Source organism: Oncorhynchus clarkii, chromosome 12, assembly GCF_045791955.1.
Source record: "Oncorhynchus clarkii lewisi isolate Uvic-CL-2024 chromosome 12, UVic_Ocla_1.0, whole genome shotgun sequence".
Taxonomy (NCBI): Eukaryota; Metazoa; Chordata; class Actinopteri; order Salmoniformes; family Salmonidae; genus Oncorhynchus; species Oncorhynchus clarkii.
Window position 1 is genome coordinate 47,112,493 of NC_092158.1, and position 25,614 is coordinate 47,138,106.

Here is a 25,614-nt window from a genome sequence, read left to right on the forward strand (position 1 = left end):
CCAAATTCAGACGGTGGGAGGTGCAAAGCACATATAATGCTTGCTCAAATGTTTGCCTTAGTAGGACACGTTTCCCTCCTCTGTTCTCTGACAACTTAAGTGTCATCGAAAACAAAAACCCACACACAGAGTGGAATCCAAGTCCAGGGGTTGCAACACTTCGAGTATTTACAGAGAAATTTCGGTTGCAGACAAATTGTCAGTTTCCACAAACCCAACAGCTCTTTCTGTAATCATTCCAACATGAATGTATCGGATGCACACAGCAATAAGTTCCCGTTTTAGAGTGATCTTTATATTAATCTGCTAGTATGGCAAAATACGTGGAAGGCGCAGAATGAACTTCATCTTTTATCCTCCACAGTAACAATGATGCTACACACTTCATCAACTCGTTCTGAATTTTGGAGCTCATAAGCGTGGAATTGCGAGGTAGCTCATTAAGCCTGTTTTGTATTTCTGAGATAATTTGAGTTGAAATTGAAGATTTCAAAAAACTTTTACTTTGTTGATTGGCTCATCGGTTTCTGTATGCCCTCTGAGTGGAATATCCTGCTTTGCACACATTAGAACAATATCTATGACCACTTTAACATGTGCACGGTTTCTTTCTATAAAATCCATGTTTGCATCACCATTCATTTGGTTCAACACAATCCCACGACTTCTAGGCCCATGGGTCGCCTTGTCGCATTAAAATTTTTCAAGGGCACTTGCATGTAATTTGCTATTCTCGTGTTTGCAGCAAACATTTCTTGTGAGTTTTTCTTGTTTTTTTTTAATATTTTGCTTTACTATACTCAATCCACACGACTGGTCATTCCACCTTGAAGTAAAGCAGCGTGATTTGCCATTTATCATACTTGAAGGGAACTTTGCTAGCTTTGGTTGACAGGCTGGTTCATAAACGGCAGACAGATCTGTCGGTGGACCTACTGCAGGTTCAACCCCGCCCACCACATCAAGAACGAGAGGAGATGGTGGGGTAGGCAAGCATGCCTGGTTGTGATGGCGATTGCAGTTGTTTCTATCCTGGCGCCACCTGTTAACCTCTCATTCTGGAAGCTATCAGTAGATTGTGCCAGAAAATAATTTGGATCACTCTCCTTTTCCTCCAGACGCTAGGTTTTAAAAAAAAATACAATCGGCATTTGGTTTTCCATTGCTAGAAACTGCTAAATTACCTTAGCTGGTGAGTCAATTTGAGTAAGCTAGTGTGGTAGAGCTTGCTAGCTTATGCGCTACAAAGTTTAGCCACGTGATGTTGCCAGGTTGTTGAGGTAAACCACGGTATGAAGTTTAAAAAAAAAATGTAACCAATAGTCGGAAGACAACTTGATTGTCGCGGACTATTTCTTTGTTACATTATAATAAAATTATCCATAGAAATTAAATCTCACATGCGTTTCTTTTAAAAATATAATAAAATAAAACAATTTATATTGAATAATTTCTGGGACATTTTTGGGGTAGACCTGAGATCAAATTCAGGCCTACCTGTGTACGCCGCTGCCTAGGCTACACTTTAATTTAATTTACAGGTTGTCAATTTATTCATTGTCTTTTGTTTGGAGCGCTCCTGTCAGTCTTGAGTAATGACACACATATATAGAAGTAGGTCTACCTGGGTATCAGGGAAAATGTATGGAGTAAAAAGTATATTATTTTCTTAAGGAATGTAATGAAGTAAAAGTAGTCAAAAATAGAAGTAAAGTACATATAACCCAGAAAACTACTTATGTAAAAATACTAAGTGCAAATTAAGTATTTTACACCAGTGTATCATTTTATTGTCCTGCCTATAACTTTGTGGCTATAAATAGCCTCAAGAGGAGACACTCCCTGAACACTGAAGAAGGGGCAGGCAGGTAGGCAGCAGTCACACTGGGCCTATCAGACAGGTTTTTAGCTATAATGCTAATCATATACACGTGGTTGGGGTAGGTCAATCATTTTTTTGTTGCTGTAGCCTAGTTGGTACAGTGCCTTCAGAAAGTATTCACACCCTTTTACTTATTCTACATTTTGTTGTGTTACAGCCTGAATTTAAAATTGATTCAATTGAGATTTTGTATCACTGATCTACACCCCATAATGTCAAAGTGGATTTTTTTTGTAGAACATTTTAGAAATTAATAAAAAATGAAAAGCTGAAATGTCTTCGAGTCAATAAGTATTCAATCCCTTTTATGGCAGGCCTAAATAAGTTCAGAAGTAAAAATGTGTTTAACAAGTCACAATTTGCATGGACTCAAATAGTGGTTAACATGATTTATGACTACCCCCATCTCTGTATCCCACACATACAATTGTCTGTAAGGTCCCTCAATCATGTAATGCATTTCAAGCACAGATTCAACCACAAAGACCAAGGAGGTTTTCCAATGCCTCGCAAAGAAGGACATCGATTGGTAGATGTGAAAGAAAACAAAACTAAGCCGATGCTGAATATCCCTTTGAGCATGGGGAAGTTGTTAATTAGGCTTTGGATGGTGTATCAATACACCCAATCACTACAAAGATACAGGTATCCTTCCTAACTCAGTTGCCAGAGAGGAAGGAAACTGCTCAGGGATTTTACCATGAGGCCAATAGTGACTTTTTAAAACAGTTACAGAGTTTAATCAGGCTGTATCGCATCCAGCCATGATTGGGAGTCCTGTCGGGTGGCACACAATTGGCCCAGCGTCGGCCGGGGTAGTCCTTCATTGTAAATAAGAATTTGTTCTTAACTGACCTGCTTAGTTAAATAAAGATTAAATAAAAAAATGAATGGCTGTGATAGGAAACAACTGAGGATTTTATCAACAACATTGTAGTTACTCCACAATATTACAGAAATATTGCAGAAAATGTGAACAACGTTTTGTCCTGAATAGAAAGCGATATGTTTGGGTCAAATCCAACACAACTCATCACTGAAAACCACTCTTCATATTTTCAAGTATGGTGGTGGCTGCATCATGTTATGGGTATGCTTGTCATCGGCAAGGACTAGTGAGTTTTTTTGGGGGATAAAAATAAATGGAATACAGCTAAGCATAGGCAAAATCCTAGAGGAAAACCTGATTCAGCCTTCTTTCCAACAGACACTGCGAGAGAGATTCACCTTTCAGCAGGACAAAACCTAAAACACAAGGCCAAATATGAAGCAGAGTTGCTTACCAAGACAGCATTGAATGTTCCTGAGTGGCTAGTTACAGTTTTGACTTAATTCAGCTTAAATCTATGGCAAGACTTGAAAATGGCTTTCTATCAATGAACAACCAACTTGACATAGCTTGAATAATTTTGGGGTAGCCTAGTGGTTAGAGCATTGGACTAGTAACCGAAAAGTTGCAAGTTCAAATCCCGAGCTGACAAGGTACAAAATCTGTCGTTCTGCCCCTGAACAGGCAGTTAACCCACTGTTCCTAGGCCGTCATTGAAAATAAGAATTTGTTCTTAACTGACTTGCCTAGTAAAATAAAGGTAAAAAAAAAAATTTAATAATAATTTTTAAAATAATAATGGGCAAATATTATACAATCCAGGTGTTCAAAGCTCTTAGAGACTTGCACAGAAAGACTCACAGTTGTAGTCGCTGCCAAAGGTGATTCTAACGTATTGACTCGGGGTTGAATACTTATCTAATCAAGAAATGTGTTTTATTTTTCATACAATTTATAATAAATGTTTTTTTAAATCACTTTGACATGACTATTTTTACTTTTTGACTCTTTTTCACTACTACATTACTATTTTGACTATTTTATGTAGATCGTTGACCTTAAATGACAAATCAATTTTAATCCCACTTTGAAGCACAACAAAATTGGGAAAATGTCAAGGGGTGTGAATACTTTCTGTAGGCACTGTAGGTTACTCAACCTGATCTAACCTTAGCAAGGTTCATGAACCTGGCAAGGTAGGCTACAATGGTTCTAAGGGTTTTTTGTGTGGTGCTTGACTGGTCACTGAAATGAGAGGAAATGCAGCTAGCTATAGTAAACTAAGTGTATTTCAGGGCATTAGTCTTCTATAATGTGAATACACTCAATAAAGCGGCACTGTCTTACAGTGGCTTTATTTCACTATTTTAAAAAGAGGCAGAGGCAAAAGTGTTTAAGGCCATTGGTGGCCTATTGTCAATCATGAAATCTTGGCAAAGTCAGTTACCAATTAACTTGTTTCGATATTATGAGGGAAAAAGGATGAGAACTCTTTAAAGAGATATTGCGCGATTTTCTACATACCCAGGTGTCAGCTCAATGACTGGAAGTCTACAGGTACGGTAGCATACACTGTAAACTTCCAGTCAATTCGCTAAAGCTAGTTAGCATTGCCTGGTGAAACTACCTCTAAGTTCGTTCTTACTGCAAACAGACAATAAAATGTTCATTTGACTCTGGGTAAGTAACCTAACTCAATTGCCAGAATGTCGCAGTAACTCTTTAACTCTTTAACCCTGGACCGAGTTTAGGAAACCCTGCTGTGGACAATATCGACCCAGTGTTTTGCGTTTGGCAAGCGCTCTCAGGAGAAGGGATTATGTCTCAGCGCTGTTTAAAATAAATCTGCAATTAACTTTGCTCTAAGTACCACCAAGAGTTACTTCTTAAAGAGCTTTGTACTGTACTGTACTGCACCCTACAGATGTAGAATAGGCAAGACATGAAACACACACACTGTCAGGGAAATGTCTTCGTTATGGGCCATAAGAGTTATAAAATTACCTTTTTCTATTACACAGCTTTTTGGATTATTTATAGGCACAGTGTAGGCCTGCTATTGCAAACATGCGTAATCAGAGCCTAGGTGCTTGATAACCAAAGGACAACTGTGAAATAAACTGTCTGGTACGGCACAAGAGTTTTACTCAAACCCTCATGATCCAGTTAAACCTATGAAAGGTTGTTGTCTTGTGTAGTCTTCACGGACGACTTGTCAATTTGGTTGTTTGAACCAGTCAGTCGGCAGAGACTGAAATATTTTGAATCAATGTAATTGAAGCATGTCTGGGGTATTGATTTGTGTAGCGACGTGGAAAATCGTATCCTCAGCTGCCAAAGCTGTGACACTGACTCCACTACCGTTATTAGGCTACCTCTAGCCAGACAGCTAGAACATGGCTCGCCTCTGCTCACCCTAGTTTTGACACGAGGGGCTGCCACTATTGATCTCTCTAATGTATTCACTTGGAGATGAGCATTGAATTGGATTGATTTGATTGTTCTTTCCATTCTCTCCACCACCCCATGTGGTTAAATGCCTCCTCAAATTGAGTTTGGTACATTTAGCTTGATATTCTACTATAAGTGCCATTTGATCTACAGTTGATGTCGGAGGTTTACATACACTTAGGTTGGAGTCATTAACTTTTTCAACCACTCTACAGATTTCTTGTTAACAAACTATAGTTTTGGCAGGTCTGTTAGGACATCTACTTTGTGCATGACACAAGTCATTTTTCCAACAATTGTTTAGAGAGATTATTTCACGTATAAGTTACTGTTTCACAATTCCAGTGGGTCAGAAGTTTACATACACTAAGTTGACTGTGCCTTTAAACAGCTTGGAAAATTCCAGAAAATGATGTCATGGCTTTAGAAGTTTCTGATAGGCTAATTGACATAATTTTAGTCAATTGGAGGTGTACCTGTGGATGTATTTCAAGGCCTACCTTGAAACTCAGTGCCTCTTTGCTTGATATCATGGGAGAATCAAAATAAATCTGCCAACACCTCAGAAATGTGTAGACCTCCAAGTCTGGTTCATCCTTGGCAGCAGTTTCCAAATTTCCATGCCTGAAGGTACCACATTCATCTGTACAAACAATCGTACGCAAGTATAAACACCATGGGACCACGCAGCCGTCATACCACTCAGGACCGCTCAGGAAGGAGACGCGTTCTGTCTCCTAGAGATGAACGTACTTTGGTGCGAGAAGTGCAAATCAATCCCAGAACAACAGCGAAGGACCTTGTGAAGATGATGGAGGAAACGGGTACAAAAGTATCTATATCCACAGTAAAACGAGTCCTATATTGACATAACCTGAAAGGCCGCTGAGCAAGGAAGAAGCCACTGCTCCAAAACCGCCATAAAAAAGCCAGACTACGGTTTGCAACTGCACATTGGGACAAAGATTGTACTTTTTGGAAAAATATCCTCTGGTCTGATGGAACAAAAATAGAACTGTTTGGCTGTAATGACCATCGTTATGTTTGGAGGAAAAAGGGGGAGGCTTGCAAGCTGAATAACACCATCCCAACCGTGAAGCACGGGGGTGACAGCATCATGTTGTGGGGGTGCTTTGTTGCAAGAGGGACTGGTAAACTTCACCAAATAGATGGCATCATGAGGAAAAAAAATGATGTGGATATGTAGTTTTAATATCTCAAGACATCAGGAAGTTAAAGCTTGGTTGCAAATGGGTCTTCCAAATGGACAATGAACCCAAGCATACTTCCAAAGTTGTGGCAAAATGGCTTAAGGACAACAAAATCAAGGTATTGGAGTGGCCATCACAAAGCCCTGACCTCAATCTTATATAAAATTTGTGGGCAGAACTGAAAAAGTGTGTGCGAGCAAGGAGGCCTACAAACCTGACTCAGCTACACCAGCTCTGTCAGGAGGAATGGGCCAAAATTCACCTAACTTATTGTTGGAAGCTTGTGGAAGGCTACCAAAAACATTTGATCCAAGTTAAACAATTTAAAGGCAATGCTACCAAATACTAATTCAGTGTATGTAAACTTCTGACCCACGGGGAATGTGATGAAAGAATTAAAAGCTGAAATATATAATTCTCTCTCCTATTATTCTGACATTTCACATTCTTAAAATAAAGTGGTGATCTTAACTGACATAAGACATGGAATTTTTACTATGATTAAATGTCAGGAATTGTGAAAAACTGAGTTTAAATGGATTTGGCTAAGGTGTATGTAAACTTCCGACTTCAACTGTATATCATGATGATTTAGTTCATTTTCTGCTATTGTGTGGCTTCATCTAATTTTTTTCAGATCTAATTATCAACTGCTCCTCAATGGCATATTCTGATTTAGAATAAAGAACAGATCATTTTTCAAAGCAGAAAACTAGAGGTTGTGAATGACTCTTTTATAGTATTCTTTGTTGCCAGTGGTAATGAAAAAAAAAGGTCGGTAAAAACACACTCAACTCTCTTATACTGTGCTTAATTCACATTCTGGGCTAATTAACTATTCATGAGCCAAGTGCTCACTGATCTGCCCTAAACTTGAAGGTTAATCCAAGGTTCTGTTATTACACATCACTGGAATCTGATTCATGTGTGTCAGTTCCTCCACCGTGTTGGCGTGTGTGGGTGGTAGGCTAGGTCTCTCTGTGTCGGTCTCTGTGCTGTATGTACGATCGATACGGATGGGTGGTACACTGTATTCTGTTTGGGAAGCCAAATGCACAGGCCTATCTGGGGGGCCCGATGGATGACTAATGGAATCAGACCTGTGGCAGGTTGCATAGTAGCCTGGTCTATGGCAGACACCCCAGGAGGCCTCCACACTACAGGGGCTTTTATAAGCTTACCTCAGCACCAGTCTGGTGTGAAAGGCGCACACAATGTTGCTGGCAGACAATAAACACACACACACGAAGTGAGTGTAGCTGGTTCACCTAGGCGGTGTTGTCAGCTCAGCTGCTGGTGAATCATTTGTTTGCCCAAGCCTCCACAGCCTTCGCCCGATTGGAGCATGTCTCCTTCTTGCCCCATCTCTCACCTCCCCATGACCTCACAGGGGGGTTTAGCCTGACAGCACTGCTGCAGTGCAGCTAAAGTAGCCTTGACCCCAGACACAAACTCAAGTGTTGTCATTCTCAGTAACATTTGCCATTTGTTACATCATCATCATGACATAGTTTTTCTTGAAGCTCGGCGTCATATTCAAATTATGTTATGTACTATATATCGGTATGGCATCTCCCCTTTTGAAAACTACAGTTAGAAATGACCATGGAATTGATTCAGTCTCTGCGTTCCCATGGAACATTGTTTCAAGGATGTTTCAGTGTGAGTATAGATGGCTGTATGTGCAGTCTTTATTCTTAGATCTCCTGCACCTGCTTAAAACCACTCAATATGCATATACGCTACCGGTCAAACGTTTTAGAACACCTACTCATTCAAGGGTTTTTCTTTATTTCTACTATTTTCTACATTGTAGAATAATATTGGAGACATGAAAACTATGAAATAACACATATGGAATCATGTAGTAACCAAAAAAGTGCTAAACAAATCAAAATATATTTTATATTTGAGATTATTCAAATAGCCACCCTTTGCGCCCTCTTGGCATTCTCTCAACCAGCTTCACCTGGGATGGTTTTCCAACAGTCTTGAAGGAGTTATCACATATGCTGAGAACTTGTTGGCTGCTTTTCCTTCACTCTGCTGTCCGACTCTTCCCAAACCATCTCAATTGGGTCGAGATCAGGGGATTGTGGAGGCCAGGTCATCTGATGCAGCACTTCATCACTCTCTTTCTTGGTAAAATATCCCTTATACAGCCTGGAAGTGTGTTGGGTCATTTTCCTGTTGAAAAACAAATGATAGTCCCACTAATGGGACTATCAGATGGAATGGCAGAATGCTGTGGTAGCCATGCTGCTTCAGTGTGCCTTGAATTCTAAATAAATCACAGACAGTGTCCCCAGCAAAGCACCCCCACACCATAACACCTTGTCCTCCATGCTTTACGGTGGGAACCACACATGCGGAGATCATCCGTTCACCCACACCGCATCTCACAAAGACACAGCGGTTGGAACCAAAAATCTCAATTTTGAATTCCAGACCAAAGGACACATTTCCACCAGTCTAATGTCCATTGTGTGTGTTTCTTGGCCCAAGCAAGTCACTTCTTATTGCATTTTTCCACAATCGGTTGGTAAGCGCTTGCACAAAATGGAAAAATATGCGTAACTGGAGTTTATGTGCATTTATCGTCTATAAATCAAATCAAGCTTTATTTATGTAGCACATTTCAGACATGGATGCACAGACACAATGCGCTTCACAGGAGAAAAACATACATATTTATTACACAGGAAAACACTGGAGGATAAAAACAAAAGAATAACAATAAAAACGGAAAGACTAAAAAAAGCACAGTCCAGAATTTGTGATAAAGCTTCATTGACTGGAAATCTTTTGGAGCTCATTTTTGAGTGTCTGTGTCAGAGATGTGGTGCTCTCGCACTGAGGAGAAGCTTGGGAAAGCTCCTTTTCACCCAAACATAATTGTAAAAATGCCACCAAAACCAGAACAAAATAAAGAATCAAAGACACTTTGACCCACAAAGACAAAATGACCCACAACATCATGTTTGTATACAAAATATACACAGACATTCCACAACACATCAGTGTGTCTACATTTTGAAGTTAGGTTCATGACCCTAAAATTAGGAAAAGTCAATTTCATGGAGAAAAAAAGAGGTTCACTAGTATTTTAGACATCTCAAAAGTGGAATTGGTTAGATTGACCCGCAACATAATAGTAGGGTTAAATATGTCCAGATTCGGCCTCCCCCAGGTTCTCTGGCAGGCTATAGTAACTAAAGACTGCCTCTCCATGCCTCCTAGGCTTTTGGATAGTTAAAAGGCCAGTACCAGAAGACCTGATGGACCTACTGGGTACATAACTTAAAAGCATGTCTGACATGCATTGGGGTGCACAATCGTGGATTGATTAAAAAACCAATAGAATAATCTTAAAATGTATTCTAAAACCAGTGCAGAGACTTTAAAACTGGTGTAATGTGTGCTCTCCGTCTGATCTCGGTCAGTACCCGTGCTGCAGCATCCTGTATGTTTTGCAGTTGACCAATGGCTTTCTTGAGACAGGAGAGCATTACAGTAGGGAAAGGGGGACACCTAGTCAGTTGTGCAACTGAATGCATTCAACTGAAATGTGTCTTCTGCATTTATCCCAACCCATCTGAATCAGAGAGGTGCGGGGGCTGCCGTACTTGACATCCATGTCTGCCCGGGGAACAGTGGGTTAACTACCTAGCTCAGGGGCAGAACGACAGAGTTTTACATAGTCAGCTCGGGGATTTGATCCAGCAACCTTTCGGTTACTGGCCCAACACTAACCACTAGGCTACCTGCCGCAGTCAAGCCTGCTTGTAATGGAAGCATGGATGAGTCTCACTGTATCAGCCTGAGATGGAACATGTACAACGTGGATATGTAGGGCCCTATAAAATCTGTGATGCGGAGAACAAAGACAGAATCCAGACATTAAAACGGAAATCAACAATATAGAAACATTCATTGAACTTAGTAGGTAATCAATTAAATTATATTGGACATTAATACATTTGCCCAAGTTTATCATAAGACATGAACAGAATGCATCAGGGATTCGTATTTCCTGCAACTTTCTGACGAGGCAATGAAAATTCCCCCCGTCTATGTATGTGCATTGTGTAGCCATTAGCGATGATGCTAATGAAAAGTCTTCTGGTACAGTAAATGGAAAAGCTTTCCCAAAAACATTCTTAATTATTAACTACAAAGTAGCCGATGCTTACCTGGCAGAACAAAAACCTGAAAAAACAGGGGAAACGGAAACCTGGAAAAACAAAATGGAGAAAAGGGAATTTTGGGAAAAATGGAATCAAGTGAAATTTAAAAAAATATTTTATAAGGCACTAGATATGTGTGCCAGCATTTCGTATGTTTTTATTCTGTGCTTGCTGGGAAGCCATTAAAAGTGTCTGACCAGTGTAGATTGAGGTAGAGACCCTAGCTGTGCCTCAGGGCCAGTATTGGGTGGGGGAGAGTAGAGGCGAGGGGGAAAGTGTAAGGCGGGGTCTTGTTTCCACTTTCTCCATCCCTTGCATGATACAAATGGAAACGGAAGTTGGGAAAACGTCCATGGTTCACATAATGATGCAAGAAGGCACCCTATTCCCTATAGGACAATACTTTTGACCAGATTGCTATGAGCCCCTGGTCAATAGTAATTAACTATAAAGGCAATAGGGTGCCATTTGGTACACATCCCAAGTAGCACCTCACTGCAATTTCAAACACCTCACGGGGATGGTTGTGCATTTTCATTGTTTTACTGTCATGCCAGGAAAACTCCACGGCATAGGGTTGTGATAATGTATTTCACTGAAGTGTGTGTGTGTGTGTCTTTGTTTTTGTTTTTTATGATCCTATCAACATCTGGTAGACCTCTAAAGCCTGGGAGATTAACCCATCTGAGCGGTGTCACGGGCCTTTGTTACCCTGATGTGACACTACTAACACGCACACATGTACCACAGACAGACACAGCTGGACAGCCAGACTGGCTATGCTCCATGCCATAGGCTTGTTTTTTAGCTGACATGCTTATAAGTCCCGTGCCATTATTATATATGATTTTATAGTAAGAATAATTTAACTTAGCTGAATCAAATGGAAAGGAACTTTAGTTGTGAAAGATACCATCATTAGAATGTCTTAGAAATCAAAACATATATATGACCAACTGGCTAGATTCAGTCTAATGTAGCAAAATTTGAAATTGTGTTTGTTACATTGGATAAAAGTAGAGACTCAGAGCTACAAAATGGTATACACTACAGTTGAGGAACAATGGGAAAGTAATTCTGCTTTGAAATTTGATAAAATTGTAACCCCACATTTGAGAAAATGGCTCTTGAATGTTTTGGTACACCTATTGGAGAGCTCTTCTTTGTCTACATCCATTCAGCATTGTTCACACCCTCTTAGCCCCACCATCTCTTTAAGGGTTCACATGTGAGGCCATGTACTAAACAATCAAAGATTTCAAGAATAAAGGCTGGTTTATACTATGTCTGTCGACAGTTGTCTCGGTGACATCATGAACATTCTATTGTCGTCTGAAATCAAACTTGTCATAATGAAAAAGTATAAACACAAACTACAAGCCGAATGACATCAACAGCCAAAATAGCATAACTGGTATATTTTAACACCAATAAATCCACCCGTTTAAAAATGTATTTAGTATATGTCAATCTAGTAAACCAGGCAACTAAAAGCAACTTTCGAAACTATGCTTAATTTCTAGCGTGTTAGCTAGCTAGCTTACGCTAAACAATGAACCATAATCCTAACTCATCATTGTGACCCGTTTCAGGAAACTAGGCTTATGTCGCGGGTCACTACTTCACAGGAGAGCCGTTTGAACGTTAACTTTATGTGCCTTAATAAAAAGCTTGTATGCCATCTGTAAATACAAATGTTAAATTACAAGCCCAGTTGGTTTAGCCAAAGAAAATGACAGCAATCTTACCGCTAGCCATGATTGGGTTGGACATGCCGAGAGATGAGTTTGGATTGGTCTGCCATGTAGCACACTACAGTGATGCACCGATATTACATTTTTGGCCGATACCGATATCCGATATTTTCCTGCCAAAAAAAACGATAACCGATATTTACAAGTTTATAGCGGGCTTTTAAGCATTCTAGTATAGTTAAATGGTTAACACACACACATGGACCAGCGGTTTAAGGTACTGCATCACCGTTCAAGAGACGTTACTACAGTCCCTGGTTCGAATCCAGGCTGTATCACATCCGGCGGTGATTGGGAGTCCCACACACACCACACTGACCAAAAGGTAATTTTGTTGGCATTTACGTATGTCCCCATTACCAGTAAAACATAATCAAAACCTATTTCTTTCACTTACCTGCTGTGCTATTTCATTGTTCATTTGTTCAGTCGTTTCATTCTCAACCAGGATTGCTATGGAACACCGTTTAGGTCTTTGTGTGTCAAAATAGATACATGTCAAATAACATGACATCTGTTTCAGTAGCTTTTGTTAGCTAGCTAACTATATAGCTATATAGCTAGGTGTCATCATCTAAAATAACCCTAATTTATAAGACAGTTCTTATTTTATTAATGGGGGTCGAACCATCTATGTGAAGCTAGCCACAATAAGGATTAGCTACAGTAGTGGACTTAGCGGTTAGCCTTCAAAATAAAAATATGGCATAATTCTACTATTTGTATTCATTTGCATTACTGTCAGTGACACAATTTTATTTTGAAGGCAAACCGCAAATTCCACTATTGTGGCTAGCTTCAAAACACAACCCAGTGCGGTCGAGCCTCACTAGCCAGATGAAGCCACCTGGCTGCTTATAATGTTAGCTTTGGGCAACAGGGCAACATTTTACGTTATATACAGTTGAAGTCTGAAGTTTACAAACACTCAGGTTGGAGTCAACTAAACTAGTTTGTCAACCTCTCCACAAATTTCTTGTTGACAAACTATAATTTTGGCAAGTCGGTTAGGACATCTACTTTGTGCATGACACAAGTAATTTTTCCAACAATTGTTTACAGACAGATTATTTCACTTATTCACTGTATAACAATTCCAGTGGGTCAGAAGTTTACATACACTAAGTTGACTGTGCCTTTTAAACAGCTTGGAAAATTCCAGAAAATGTCATGATGGTTTTAAAAGCTTCCGATAGGCTAATTGATATAATTTGAGTCGGTGTAATTGGCGGTGTACCTGTGGATGTATTTCAAGGCCTACCTTCAAACTCAGTGCCTCTTTGCTTGACATGTGAAAATCAAAAGAAATCAGCCAAGACCTCAGAAAAAAATTTGTAGACCTCCTCTGGTTTATCATTGGGAGCAATTTCCAAGCGCCTGAAGGTACCACGTTCATCTGTACAAACAATAGTACGCAAGTTTAAACACAGGACCACGCAGCCATCATACTGCTCAGGAAGGAGACGCGTTCTGTTTTCTAGAGATGAATGTACTTTGGTGCGAAAAAAGTGCAAATCAATCCCAGAACCTTGTGAAGATGCTGGAGGAAACGGGTACAAAGTATCTATATCCACAGTAAAACGAGTTCTATATCGACATAAGCTGAAAGGCCGCTCAGCAAGGAAGAAGCCACTGCTCCAAAACCGCCATAAAAAAAGCCAGATTACAGTTTGCAATTGCACATGGGGACAAAGAACCTAATTTTTTGAAAAATGTCCTCTGGTCTGATGAAACAAAAGTAGAACTGTTTCGCCATAATGACCATCGTTATGTTTGGAGGAAAAAGGGGGCGGCTTGCAAGCCGAATAACACCATCCCAATCGTGAACCACGGGGGTGGCAGCATCATGTTGTTGTGGGGGTGCTTTGCTGCAAGAGGGACTGATGCACTTCACAAAATAGATGGCATCATGCGAAAGGAAAATTGTGTGGATATATTGAAACAACATCTCAAGACATCAGTCAGGAAGTTAAAGCTTGGTCGTAAATGTGTCTTCCAAATGGACAATGACCCCAAGCATACTTCCAAAGTTGTGGCAAAATGGCTGAAGGACAACAAAGTCAAATGTGATTTTTCTGGATTTTTCTTTCTTCTCATTTTGTCTGTCCTAGTTGAAGTGTACCTATGATGAAAATTACAGGCCTCTCACATATTTTTAAGTGGGAGAACTTGCACAATTGGTGGCTGACTAAATACTTTTTTGCCCAACTGTATATCATTGTTTTAAGATGGTCATAAAATGGATCATTTAGCCATTTGATTTAGAATTTTAGGACCCTTGTAGGTATAAAAAATAATTTGATTAAACATTTAATTTGGCGGTTACTGCTATAGTCGATAGAAACACCATTGAATAACACATTTGTACATGGCAAAACAGATCATAATACATCACAAGAAATAGGGTTTTGAAGTGTTTGTTCTATATCTGAGAGAGTTAAGAAAACTAAAACTTTATTTTATTTTTTAGAACCATGTTTGGACACTTTATTCATGCCACTTTTTACCCCACATGCACGTTGTGCCATTTTTACAGCCTGGTACTGGGTTACCTTCAGATGACTCCCCAGAAGCTGTGAGTCATAGAGCAAAAACAACCGACACATTCATGTTTGTCAGAGTCTGCCCTTTCGATATTGGTTTGTAGTTCAAACGGTTTAGTCTGGACAGTTGGCTTTGTGAGAAGACACCTTCGAAATTAGGACATCCACAACGAAGATCAGACGACTGCCGTAAAACTTGTCATAGAGTAAAACAGTTCATGGGAGTTATCTTTTGATGGTGGTGACTCATTAGTTTAGCTGAAAAGGTTTGGGTTTTACAGACTATTTCCTGATGATTTTCTTGTAGAAAAACACAGCTTTCACAAGCCCCATGTTATGGAATTGGGGCAAGTTCTATATCGGTGGAAAGAGGGGAGTGAGCTACTGCCACTGCACAAAACGGTACGTCTCTAGCATAAACACACAGGGAGCCATTCAAATTTCAAAAAGCGTCACCGTGTGATGTCCGGGTGCGTCAATCAACTCTAGGGGTTAGTGCTGAGAGATTAGCCGAAACTTCAGTTTACTTTTGTTTTTTAAATAACTAATTGATTATTTTAATTCCATTTAGTTTTTTTTCCTGTGAGCTCAACGCACAAATCAAGCATGAACTGTGGGACGTTATAGGAAGGTGTAGTTTTCAACAGGTTAATATTCATCATAGTTAGTGCAGAAAATGTGTTAATGAACTATATTGACCAGAATCCATTGTGCCTACAGCTGCCTATTTTCATTGGTTATTGCATAGACAAGCCTGTGGGGCAAGCCAGACAGACGGACAGACAGACAGACACGGAAAAGAAGGGAGGGAGGGAGGGAGGGAGTGGGAAGGAATGCGTCGCGAACAAGGGCTATAGAGAAGTTGCTTAGGTATCTCTGCCCAACAATACATCTAATTTATTGATAGTTGTTATTCAGCAGTCTTAAAAGTATGCCTTATCTCCTGTAATGACCTGACTAGATCATAAAGGAGCACTTCTGACACCAATGTAATGAAACAGACAGGGATCAGACCTCGAACCCTCGATCTTTGAGCCCGAGGTCAGGCGCGCTATCGACTGTGCCGCAAAAGCATGCTCGTGCGGCAGGGACGGTTTCCGCACTTATAAACCCAGGGTTGTTACACTACTTTGAATAACTACTGAAATAGTGATTCTGTCAGACAGCAGGCAGCTAACCAGCTAGGCTACAAGCCTGAATAGGATTACTATTTTGAGAGCACAGAGATCGATGGCTGGCTGGCTGCTATTGCCTGAGCAGAGATGATGATTTGGAATGAAATAAGTAATCTTTTTTTTTTTTTAATATACACGACAACTGAAATATGTTATTAAAGTAATGTGAATATAGGATGCTTTATTGAGTTTGTATTAATTAACTTACAAAGTCATCGTCATACTAAAAACAAATATCTAATATGCACAACCAAAATATTTAAAGTGATGTGAATAAGTTGTTAGAGCCCTAATAAGTGATAGTAATGGGCAGTCAATAACATTAATTGTTGTATTGTTACAGCATTCAACCCACATAATACATTTATTGTTTAAAATCAAAACTAAAATCAAAAACGGATTATCTAAAACCTAACTGAAACCGAACCGACTTCAAAAAGCACTAATCGCTCAGCACTATTAGGGGCTTAAGTGAAATTACCAGGTTTCGCGCACTAGATGCCCTTTTCCTTCTACTGGCCTTTTGTCCATTTTTCAGGTCTCTTGTGTTTATCAAATGTATCACAACATTTTCTTTGCAACTTTAGGTAGAAAACCAATAGCTTTTGCTATTGATGAAAATAAATTGTGTGGTTATTCTCACATATCAGTCCTCCATGAAAGCAATTTAGTTTGTCATTTTCTTAGCAACCTAATGCTTCAACCCAGTTCTCCTTGAATAGTCCAACAAGTGGCAGCTCTCTGAGAGGGCTATCCCTATGGTACAATTCTCACATGAAGCCCAAAAATTAGATGGAGAAATGGGAAAGTGACTAAAATGTTCTGACAAACCTAATAAAATGATATAATTATAAACCATTATTTATTTATTTGTATAAAATTATTAGGAAATATCTCTGTTATGTGATTAGTGACATTTACCATTTTACCTGTGGTAAAATGTGGATTATCCACATGCTTTTCAATGTTCATTGCCTTTACTTGCAAACTACAAAATAAAGGGTTACAGCCCTGTAAAAAAAGGAATGAAACAGGGGAGCAAAATACAGAATTCAACATGAGATAACGTCCTGTTGAATACTGGGCCAACTCTGGGTTGGCCCAGGAGTAAAAATGCAGGAGACGTCAATGGCTAATTTCTCTGAACAGTGAAAAAAACATAAACTTCACAGAGAATACAATACATAGAATGAATAAATAATACTCCAAGCCGCAGCTTCATGCTACTTGACAAACATAGAGAAATGATACTATATACTGGCCGTTGGGTTTTGCTTGGTGTGTGGGGTCCGTGGGTGGCTATTTACTTTTTTTTTTTAAATTCCTCATGTCTTACTCATTGTTAGGATGAAGTTTTGTCCAAATCTAATGTTAGGTACTATATTTATTTGATGTTATATGAATCCTATAAATTAAAATGGCCAATTTGGTTGCAATAAATTAGCTTAATTTCTCAGATCAAATTATATTTCATCAAAATAATGTTGCTGAAATGCTGATCTTATCTATTTCTAACTAAAGAAACAAGTTCAATTTGAGATGGTGGGTGTCGAAGTCCTCATTCTTGTGCTTTTTGAAGTGGAATGACCCCTAAGCCTCTCTGGCCCTGTAGCTTGTCTACATCGAAAGGGATCAGGTCATATCCAAAAGACGTACCGTTTCAAGTCCTGCCGCTGCAGTGCTGCTTCCCTTTCTCACTTTCCCACTCTTCTCTGTGTTGTTTTGAACCTCTTCCATAGACCTGATAGTCTTTGAAATCTTAAAAAACAACAGTGTCCCTGTGCCAGGTATCCTGGGCAAACCTGTTACCTTACTCACACTTTCCAAGAAGCTTCATTTAGCTTAGCAGGCACCACTGAGTGAGAGCACTTTCCGGCACTCCATTTGTTGTTGTAACAGTTTTAGCGATGAACTGCAATGAAGAGTGAGGTAGTGAGGTAGTCATGTTCGAGGCATACAGGAATGGTGTTCAATCCTCTACGTATGGGACTGGCACAAAATGGACACCCTCGAGTGCATCCCTCTGTAGAACTCTTGTGCTGTTTTCATTTTTCCCCCTCTACCTTGTTCACTTGTGTAAAACTGGGGTCGGGTCAGTAACATCAAAGAGGATGTGAAGCCAAGATGATTCCTTCATAGCATTAGCTGTCACACTTTTTTTGCATTGTTGTTCCTATGATAAAGTTCCAATTTGAAATATTCCATGTCGTAGTAATAAGTGTCTTTGACGACATTGGTCATAGGAAAAATAGACAAGTAATTTCACGAGAGAGGCAATGGGATGTGACAATCACAGAACTGTTTACATGCAGTGTCTCATGAGTAACACTGCTTGCCATTTAAAACATTCTTTAGGCAGCCATTGCTGCACTGCCAAGGCTATATATTTGCTCATTTACCCATTTTTATTTTGCTTTTGGGTAGTATTTACTGTAGTAGTTACTGAAGGATCATTCAATTATTTCGCTACATACTTGTCAATATCTGAGTGGTCTCTTGCTAGATGGTGTTAACTTGGCCTTTTATTGTTAAAGTAGAACATAAAAGGAATATTGATAAAGATTATTCAATTTAAAGGCTCGGTAGCATAAACTTAACCACATGTAACATGGATTTGTATTAGAATACGCATCAAAAGTCCCAATGCAAAGTGACATCTCACTTTCCTATTTTTTTAGTTTTTTTCATTAAACTGATCAGAATTCCGAAAAATGACAAAGTCATGGCGGAAAAAACATTTGCGGGTTGTGACGTAATATGGAGGACACGGTATGCCAGCCTATTCTCTATAATGTAAACCACCATGGTCGACATAGCTTAGTATTAAGCCAGAGAACAACTAGTCTAGAACAAAACAATATAAACTAGTCTAGAACAACAGATATAAAGTAGAGGGAGTGGAGACTTACCGATTGATGGCTGAGTTAGCTACCAAAGTCAAAGAAGAGTCATGGCGAGGCCTTCAGACGGAGAGGCCGTTTCACCAGCCAAGGGAACGTCAGCTAATCCAATAGTGATATAGTGAGGTAAATCCATATTGAATTTACCCGGTTTGTCTCCCATCAATGCTGACACTGACGCTGTACTGATAGTTTGGCAGTTCACCCTCGCAACAACTGCTCCCCGGGCGCCGATGACGTGGACATTGATTAAGGCAGTCCCCCGCACCTCTGTGATTGAGGGGTTGGGTTAAATGCGGTGGATATTTTTCAATTGAATGCATTCCGTTTTGCCACTGACTAGGTACAGAATGCCCTTTCCCTTTCTCACTAAGTTATTTAGTATTTGACCACACTGTGTTGTTACTTAGGTAAGTAAAAACTCATGGTTCCTACCTTAAAGGAATTGATTTTATAACAAGACTAAATAAATTAAAATCTACTTGGCGTGGGACCTAACCTTCTGCTAAAGCTAACGGATAATAGTTAAAGGCTAGCAATCGATTTCCCTGATCTTGGATCTTTGTTTTCCATTGATCAGCCTTGTTAGCTTGAACACGATAACAAGTTCATTGTTCCCCTCAGCCTTTCAACGTATCAATTAGGCCTCTCTTTCTCCATTTTGAATGAGTCTGCATTTAAGGGTCTAAATATCAGCTTAATCCCCTTCTCAGCTAGCTGCTTAGCCACCACCCAGTGTGCATGATGTCTTTCCTCACCCATACAGTCTATCCCCTATCCTGTCCTAATCTCCTCAGGGCACATCAGAGGAGAACCAGTTTAAAAGCTCATCCTGTTCTCAGACAGTATAGTAGTGAATCCCATGTCTCTCTATTTGGCAGGGGTTCAATATGACTGGCTTGATGTCAGATTTTTTATTGAATGATGTTAATTTCCTTTTATAAACAGCACTATTTGGTCAAATTAAGTAACTTTTAAAATATAAAGAGGTGTTCTCAAATTCAAGGCAGTAGCGGTGGAGTGTTGTATCACAGTGTATTCGGTAAATGTTATATTATGGATCTCGTCCATGGTTAGACTTAGTGATTTCTTTCTGTCAAAATAGACCTTCAACTACGAGCTCTGTAGTCTGGGTAGTAGCACAGGATTTTCCAAATCATACCCCTCTTGCCTTCTTTTAAAGATACCCACTACCCTTTTCCCCCCTCCTCATCTCCTCCCCTCTCATCCCCCACCCGCCCACATTCAGGACAGGAAATGGGAGCCCTGCCAGAAGCCCCCTCTGTTTCCGGGAATCTGTCCCACAATGCTGCAGTGTAGTAAGTTAGCTTTGACGTGAACGCCATTGTTCAAAGTTCAGGCCCCATTGTCTGAGAGAAGGAACAGCAACAAAAACCACCCGCGGAAGGATGTGGAGGGGTAGAGAGAGGGAGAGAGGGGGGCCTGTGCTATTTATATGAAGATCCCTCCCATCCTCCTATCTGTCAGACTTAGGGATCAGGGTAGGGTAAGGATCTACGTGTTTGATATGCCAGCCAGTGGAACAACTGGGAGCCAGAAGGTGCCTGAGGACATGGGGCTTATGTTGGCATCGTCACACCACCGCCCGTTTTGATTATTAGTGGGTCTGGTCTTAAGTCATTTCTGGTCCCCCTAAGTTATGGTGGTGGTTGTGATCATGTGTTGTGTAAGCAGAGGATGACAGATGTTCCTATGATAGTGCACTCTACTGGTTAGCAGTATCTTATGGGCAGTTCCAGCGGCAACTTGGCAAAGTCGGTTTAGAGGTGGGGGGGTTAGAAGCTGGCTGTGGCTCACTGAGGATATCACTACCAGAAACACAAACCTAAGTATACAGAAACATGCAAATGACCAGGGAGACAAGGGCTTGTATTCATAAAGTGCATCAGAGTAGGAGGGCTGATCTAGGCTGTACATGGGGGACCTAATACTGGATCAGCAGTTCTACTCTAAGGTGCTTTATGAATACAGGCCCTGGTTTCCCCGGAACTGTACATTTACTGTATATACGTATCGTTTCTGAAAATGCACTCTACCGGTCAAAAGTTTTAGAACACCTACTCAAGGGTTTTTCTTTCTTTTTTACTATTTTCTACATTGTTGAATAATAGTGAAGACATCAAAACTATGAAATAACACACATGGAATCATGTAGTAATCAAAAAGTGTTAAACAACTATATTTTATATTTCACATTCTTCAAATAGCCACCCTTTGCCTTTATGACAGCTTTGCACACTCTTGGCATTCTCTCAACCAGCTTCACCTGGAATGCTTTTTCAACAGTCTTAAAGGAGTTCCCACATATTCTGAGCATTTGTTGGCTGCTTTTCCTTCACTCTGCGGTCCAACTCATCCCAAACCATCTCAATTTGGTTGGGGGATTGTGGAGGCCAGGTCATCTGATGCAGCACTCCATCACTCTCCTTGGTCAAATACCTCTTACACAGCCTGGAGGTGTGTTGGGACTTTTGTCCTTTTTGAAAAACAAATGATAGTCCCACTAAGCCCAAATGTGATGGCGTATCGCTGCCGAATGCTGTGGTAGCCATGATAATTAAGTGTGCCTTGAATTCTAAATAAATCACAGTTCGCGTCACCAGCAAATCACCCCCACATCACCCCCACATTGATGGTTTTTGTGACTGTACTTGAAGAAACTTTAAAAGTTCTTGAAATGTTCCATATTGACTGACCTTCATGTCTTAAAGTAATGATGGAATGTTGTTTCTCTTGGCTTATTTGAGCTGTTCTTGCCATAAGATGGACTTGGTCTTTTACCAAATAGGGCTATCTTCTGTATACCAACCCTACCTTGTCACAACACAACTGATTGGATCAAACGCATTAAGAAGGCAAGAAATTCCACAAATGAACTTCTAAGAAGGCACACCTATTAATTGAAATGCATTCCAGGTGATTACCTCATGAAGCTGGTTGAGAGAATGCCAAGCGTGTGCAAAGCTGTCATCAAGGCAAAGGGTGGCTATTTGAAGAATCTCAAATATAACATTTATTTTGATTTGTTTAACACTTTTTTTGGTTACTACATGATTCCGTAAGTGTTATTTCATAGTTTTGATGTCTTCACTATTATTATTCAACGATGTAGAAAATAGTAAAAAATAAAGAAAAACCTTTGAATGACTAGGTGTTCCAAAACTTGACTGGTAGTGTATGTTCATTGTGTAACATTCTTAACGTAGCATGCAATGGCAATACAAAGTTGTAGAATATAGTCACATGTGGTAGCGAATTAAGAAAACACTTTTAATAAATTCTCTAATGAACATGTTTTAGTCCAGGTACATGCTTAATCAGTTGTTGCTTGACTTAACATTTCTGTATCTCACGAATGTCAAAATTCTACAGGCCCAAGGAGTCTTCATACAGTTGGCGAAAATGATCCTGTCTAGACAATCTGAATAGGCATCACAATACAGAATTAGAACAGGACTTCACCAATGACAAAGAGTAGTATTATAGTTTTTAATCCTTTCTCAACTTTGTTTTTGCAGGGTTCCCAAAAAAGCAACCAGGTAAGTTGTTTCATTAATCTTTGTCCACATTGTCCATCACGAAGGACTGCAATCGTGACATCCAGATGAATATCTGCGTATAACTAGAAAGTCTTACCACAAAATAAATCATATGCCCCCAAGAGTTGGGACACCTGGTATGTGTCCGTAATGGAACCTTATTAGATGCAGCCCTGTGTTTGAGTGGATTAATCCCGATGTGATTAGGCTTTAGGACCCCATACCTCCTTACACTCTGTTCAGCATATTAAGATTACACTTAATGTGTTTCGAATGGAATTAAGAAATTTAGAAATATTATGGCGAGCAATGTCGGAGTCTGGAGTATAGTACGTAAACATTATTAGTGACCAGTGTTCCATTATTGAAGTGACCAGTGTTCCATGTCTATGTACATAGAGCAGCAGCCTGTAAGGTGCAGGGATGAGTAACCGATTGGTAGCCGGCTAGTGACAGTGACTAAGTTCAGGACAGGGTACTGGGTTTTGGCCGGCTAGTGATGGCTATTTAACTGTCTGATGGCCTTGATAGAAGCTGTTTTCAATCTCTTGGTCCAAGCTTTAAAGTACCTGTTTTGACCTCACTTTCTGGATGATAGCTGTCATGTGTCTAGACCGATGTGTCTGTCTGTCTGTCTGTGTGTGTGTTACTCACCATGCCATCTGTGTTTTTGTGTACCCAGGACCCTTAGCATTCTCAGCAAGGACCACCCCCCAGACAAGAAACCTAAGAGTGACAAAAACACAGTCCCACCTCTGCAGGAGTTTGACCCTACTGGTAAGTGTGCCAATATTCCGGGCCTTCCTCTGACACTGCATGCAGTTTCTGGATGGCAGGGAGTTCAGCCCCAGTGATATACTGTATACTGGGCTGTCTGCAACACCCTCTGTAGCGCCTTGCAATCGAGGGCGGTGCAGAACCCATACCAAGTGGTGATGCAGCCAGTCAAGATGCTCTCAATGGTGCCGCTGTATGCATGTAACTTTATGAGGATCTGGGCCTCCCGAGTGGCGGTGTGGTCTAAGGCACTGCATCGCAGTGCTAGAGGCGTCACTACAGATCCCAGTTCGATCCCGGGCTGTGTCGCAGCCGGCCGCAACCGGGAGACCCATGATGCGGTGCACAATTTGGCCCAGCGTCGTCCGGGTTAGGGGAATGGTTCGTCCGGCCGGGATGTCCTTGTCCCTTCGCGCTCTAGCGACTCCTATGGTGGGCCGGGCGCATGCATGTTGAAACAATCACCAGTTGGACAGTGTTTCCTCTCTGACATCGGTGCGGCTGGCTTCCAGGTTAAGCGAACAGTGTGTCAATAAGCAGTGCGGCTTGGCAGAGTCGCCTTTTCCTAGTCCGTATGGGAGTTGCAGCGATACTGTAACTACCAATTGGATATCACGAACTTGGTGAGAAAAAGCTGTAAAAAAAATACAATAATAATAAGCTCTCGACCTTCTCCACTACAGCGCCGTCGATGTGGATGGGTGCATGCTCGCCCCTCCGCTTCCTGTAGTCCACGATCAACTCCTTTGTCTTGCTGAAGTTGAGGGAGAGGTTGTTGTCCTGTCACCACACTGCCAGGCCTCTCACTTCATCCCTGTAGGCGGTCTCATCACCTACCACGTAGTGACATCAGAAAACTTGATGGTGCTGCGTGTCCACATGGTCGTGGGTGAACAGGGAGTACAGGAGTAGACTAAGCACACACCCCTGAGGGACCCGTGTTGATGATCAGCGTGGGAGATGAATTGTTACCAACTGTCACCACCTGGGGCCGGCCTTCAGAAGGTCCAGGTTCAAGTTGCAGAGGGAGGTGTTCAGTCCCAGGGTCCTGAGCTTGGTGATGAGCTTGGAGGGGACTATGGTGTTAAACGCTGAGCTGTAGTCAATGAACAGCATTCTCGCATAGATATTCCTCTTGTTCAGGTGGGAGACAGCAGTGTGGAGTGCAATAGAGATTGCGTCGTCTGTGGATTTGTTGGTGCGGTATGCGAATTGGAGTGGGTCCAGGATGTCGGGATGATGGTGTTGATGTGAGTCATGACCAGCCTTTCAAAGCATTTCATGGTTGCAGATGTGCGTGCTACGGGACAATAGTCATTTAGGCAGGTTCTTGGCACATGTGGTCTGCTTGAAACATGTTGGGAGATTACAGACTGGGACAAGGAGATGTTGAAAATGTCTGTGTAGATACTTGCCAGAGGGTGTGTGCATGCTCTGAGAATCACATCAGCCACGGAGAGAGCGATCACAGTTGTTTTCCTCGAAGCGAGCATAGAAGGCATTCAGCTCGTCTGGGAGGTTTGCGTTACTGGGCAACTCATAGCTGGGTTTCCCTTTGTAGTCCATAATAGTCTGAAAACCCTCCCACATCCGACGAGCTTCAGAGCTGGTGTAGTAGAATTCTATCTTAGTCCGATATTGACCTTTTCCATGTTTGATGGCTCGTCGGATGTCGTAGAGGGCTTTCTTGTAAGTGTCCGTGTCCCGTTCCTCGAAAGCTGTAGGGGGAGGGATAAAAGCAAACAATGCCCCCTCCCTAACTGATAGTGGAGTGGTAGATGCTCACTTTACCTTTTTTCTCAGCTCAGGTACCTAAATACAACATAGACATATATACAGTGCACACAACATTGGGAACACCTGCTCTTTTGATGACATATAAGGACCAGGTGAAAGCTCTGATCCCTTATTGATGTCAAATCCACTTCAATCAGTGTAGATTAAGGGGAGGAGACAGGTTAAAGAAGGATTTTAAAGCCATTCAGAGGGTTAATGGGCAAGACAATATTTGTGTGCCTTTGAACGGGGTATGGTAGGTAGTAGGTGCCAGGCGTGTCAAGAACTGCTGGGTTTTTCAACATTTTCCCGTGTGTATCAGGAATGGTCCACCACCCAAAGGTGATCCAGCCTACTTTACACAACTGTGGGAAGCATTGGAGTCAGCACGGGCCAGCATCCCTGTGGAACGCTTTCGACACCTTGTAGAGTCCATGCCCTGATGAGTTGAGGCTGTTCTGAGGACAAATGGGCGTGCAACTCAATATAAGGAGGGTGTATATCATTTACACACACAAACACACACGTCAGCTCAGACAGATCCAGGTCAGAGAGGCCCAGCTCATGAG

General features: G+C 40.9%; 1 protein-coding gene across 2 annotated transcripts in view; it reads left to right on the top strand.

Annotated features, from left to right (window-relative positions):
• Positions 1 to 25,614, top strand: part of LOC139423267 (rho guanine nucleotide exchange factor 12-like) — a 132,087-nt gene that overhangs the window by 33,931 nt on the left and 72,542 nt on the right. For both annotated transcript variants that reach the window (XM_071175083.1, XM_071175084.1), the window contains exons 2-3: positions 22,472 to 22,492; positions 23,175 to 23,269. In XM_071175083.1, the coding sequence (XP_071031184.1) occupies positions 22,472 to 22,492; positions 23,175 to 23,269 (116 nt within the window). The remainder of the gene's footprint in view (positions 1 to 22,471; positions 22,493 to 23,174; positions 23,270 to 25,614) is intronic.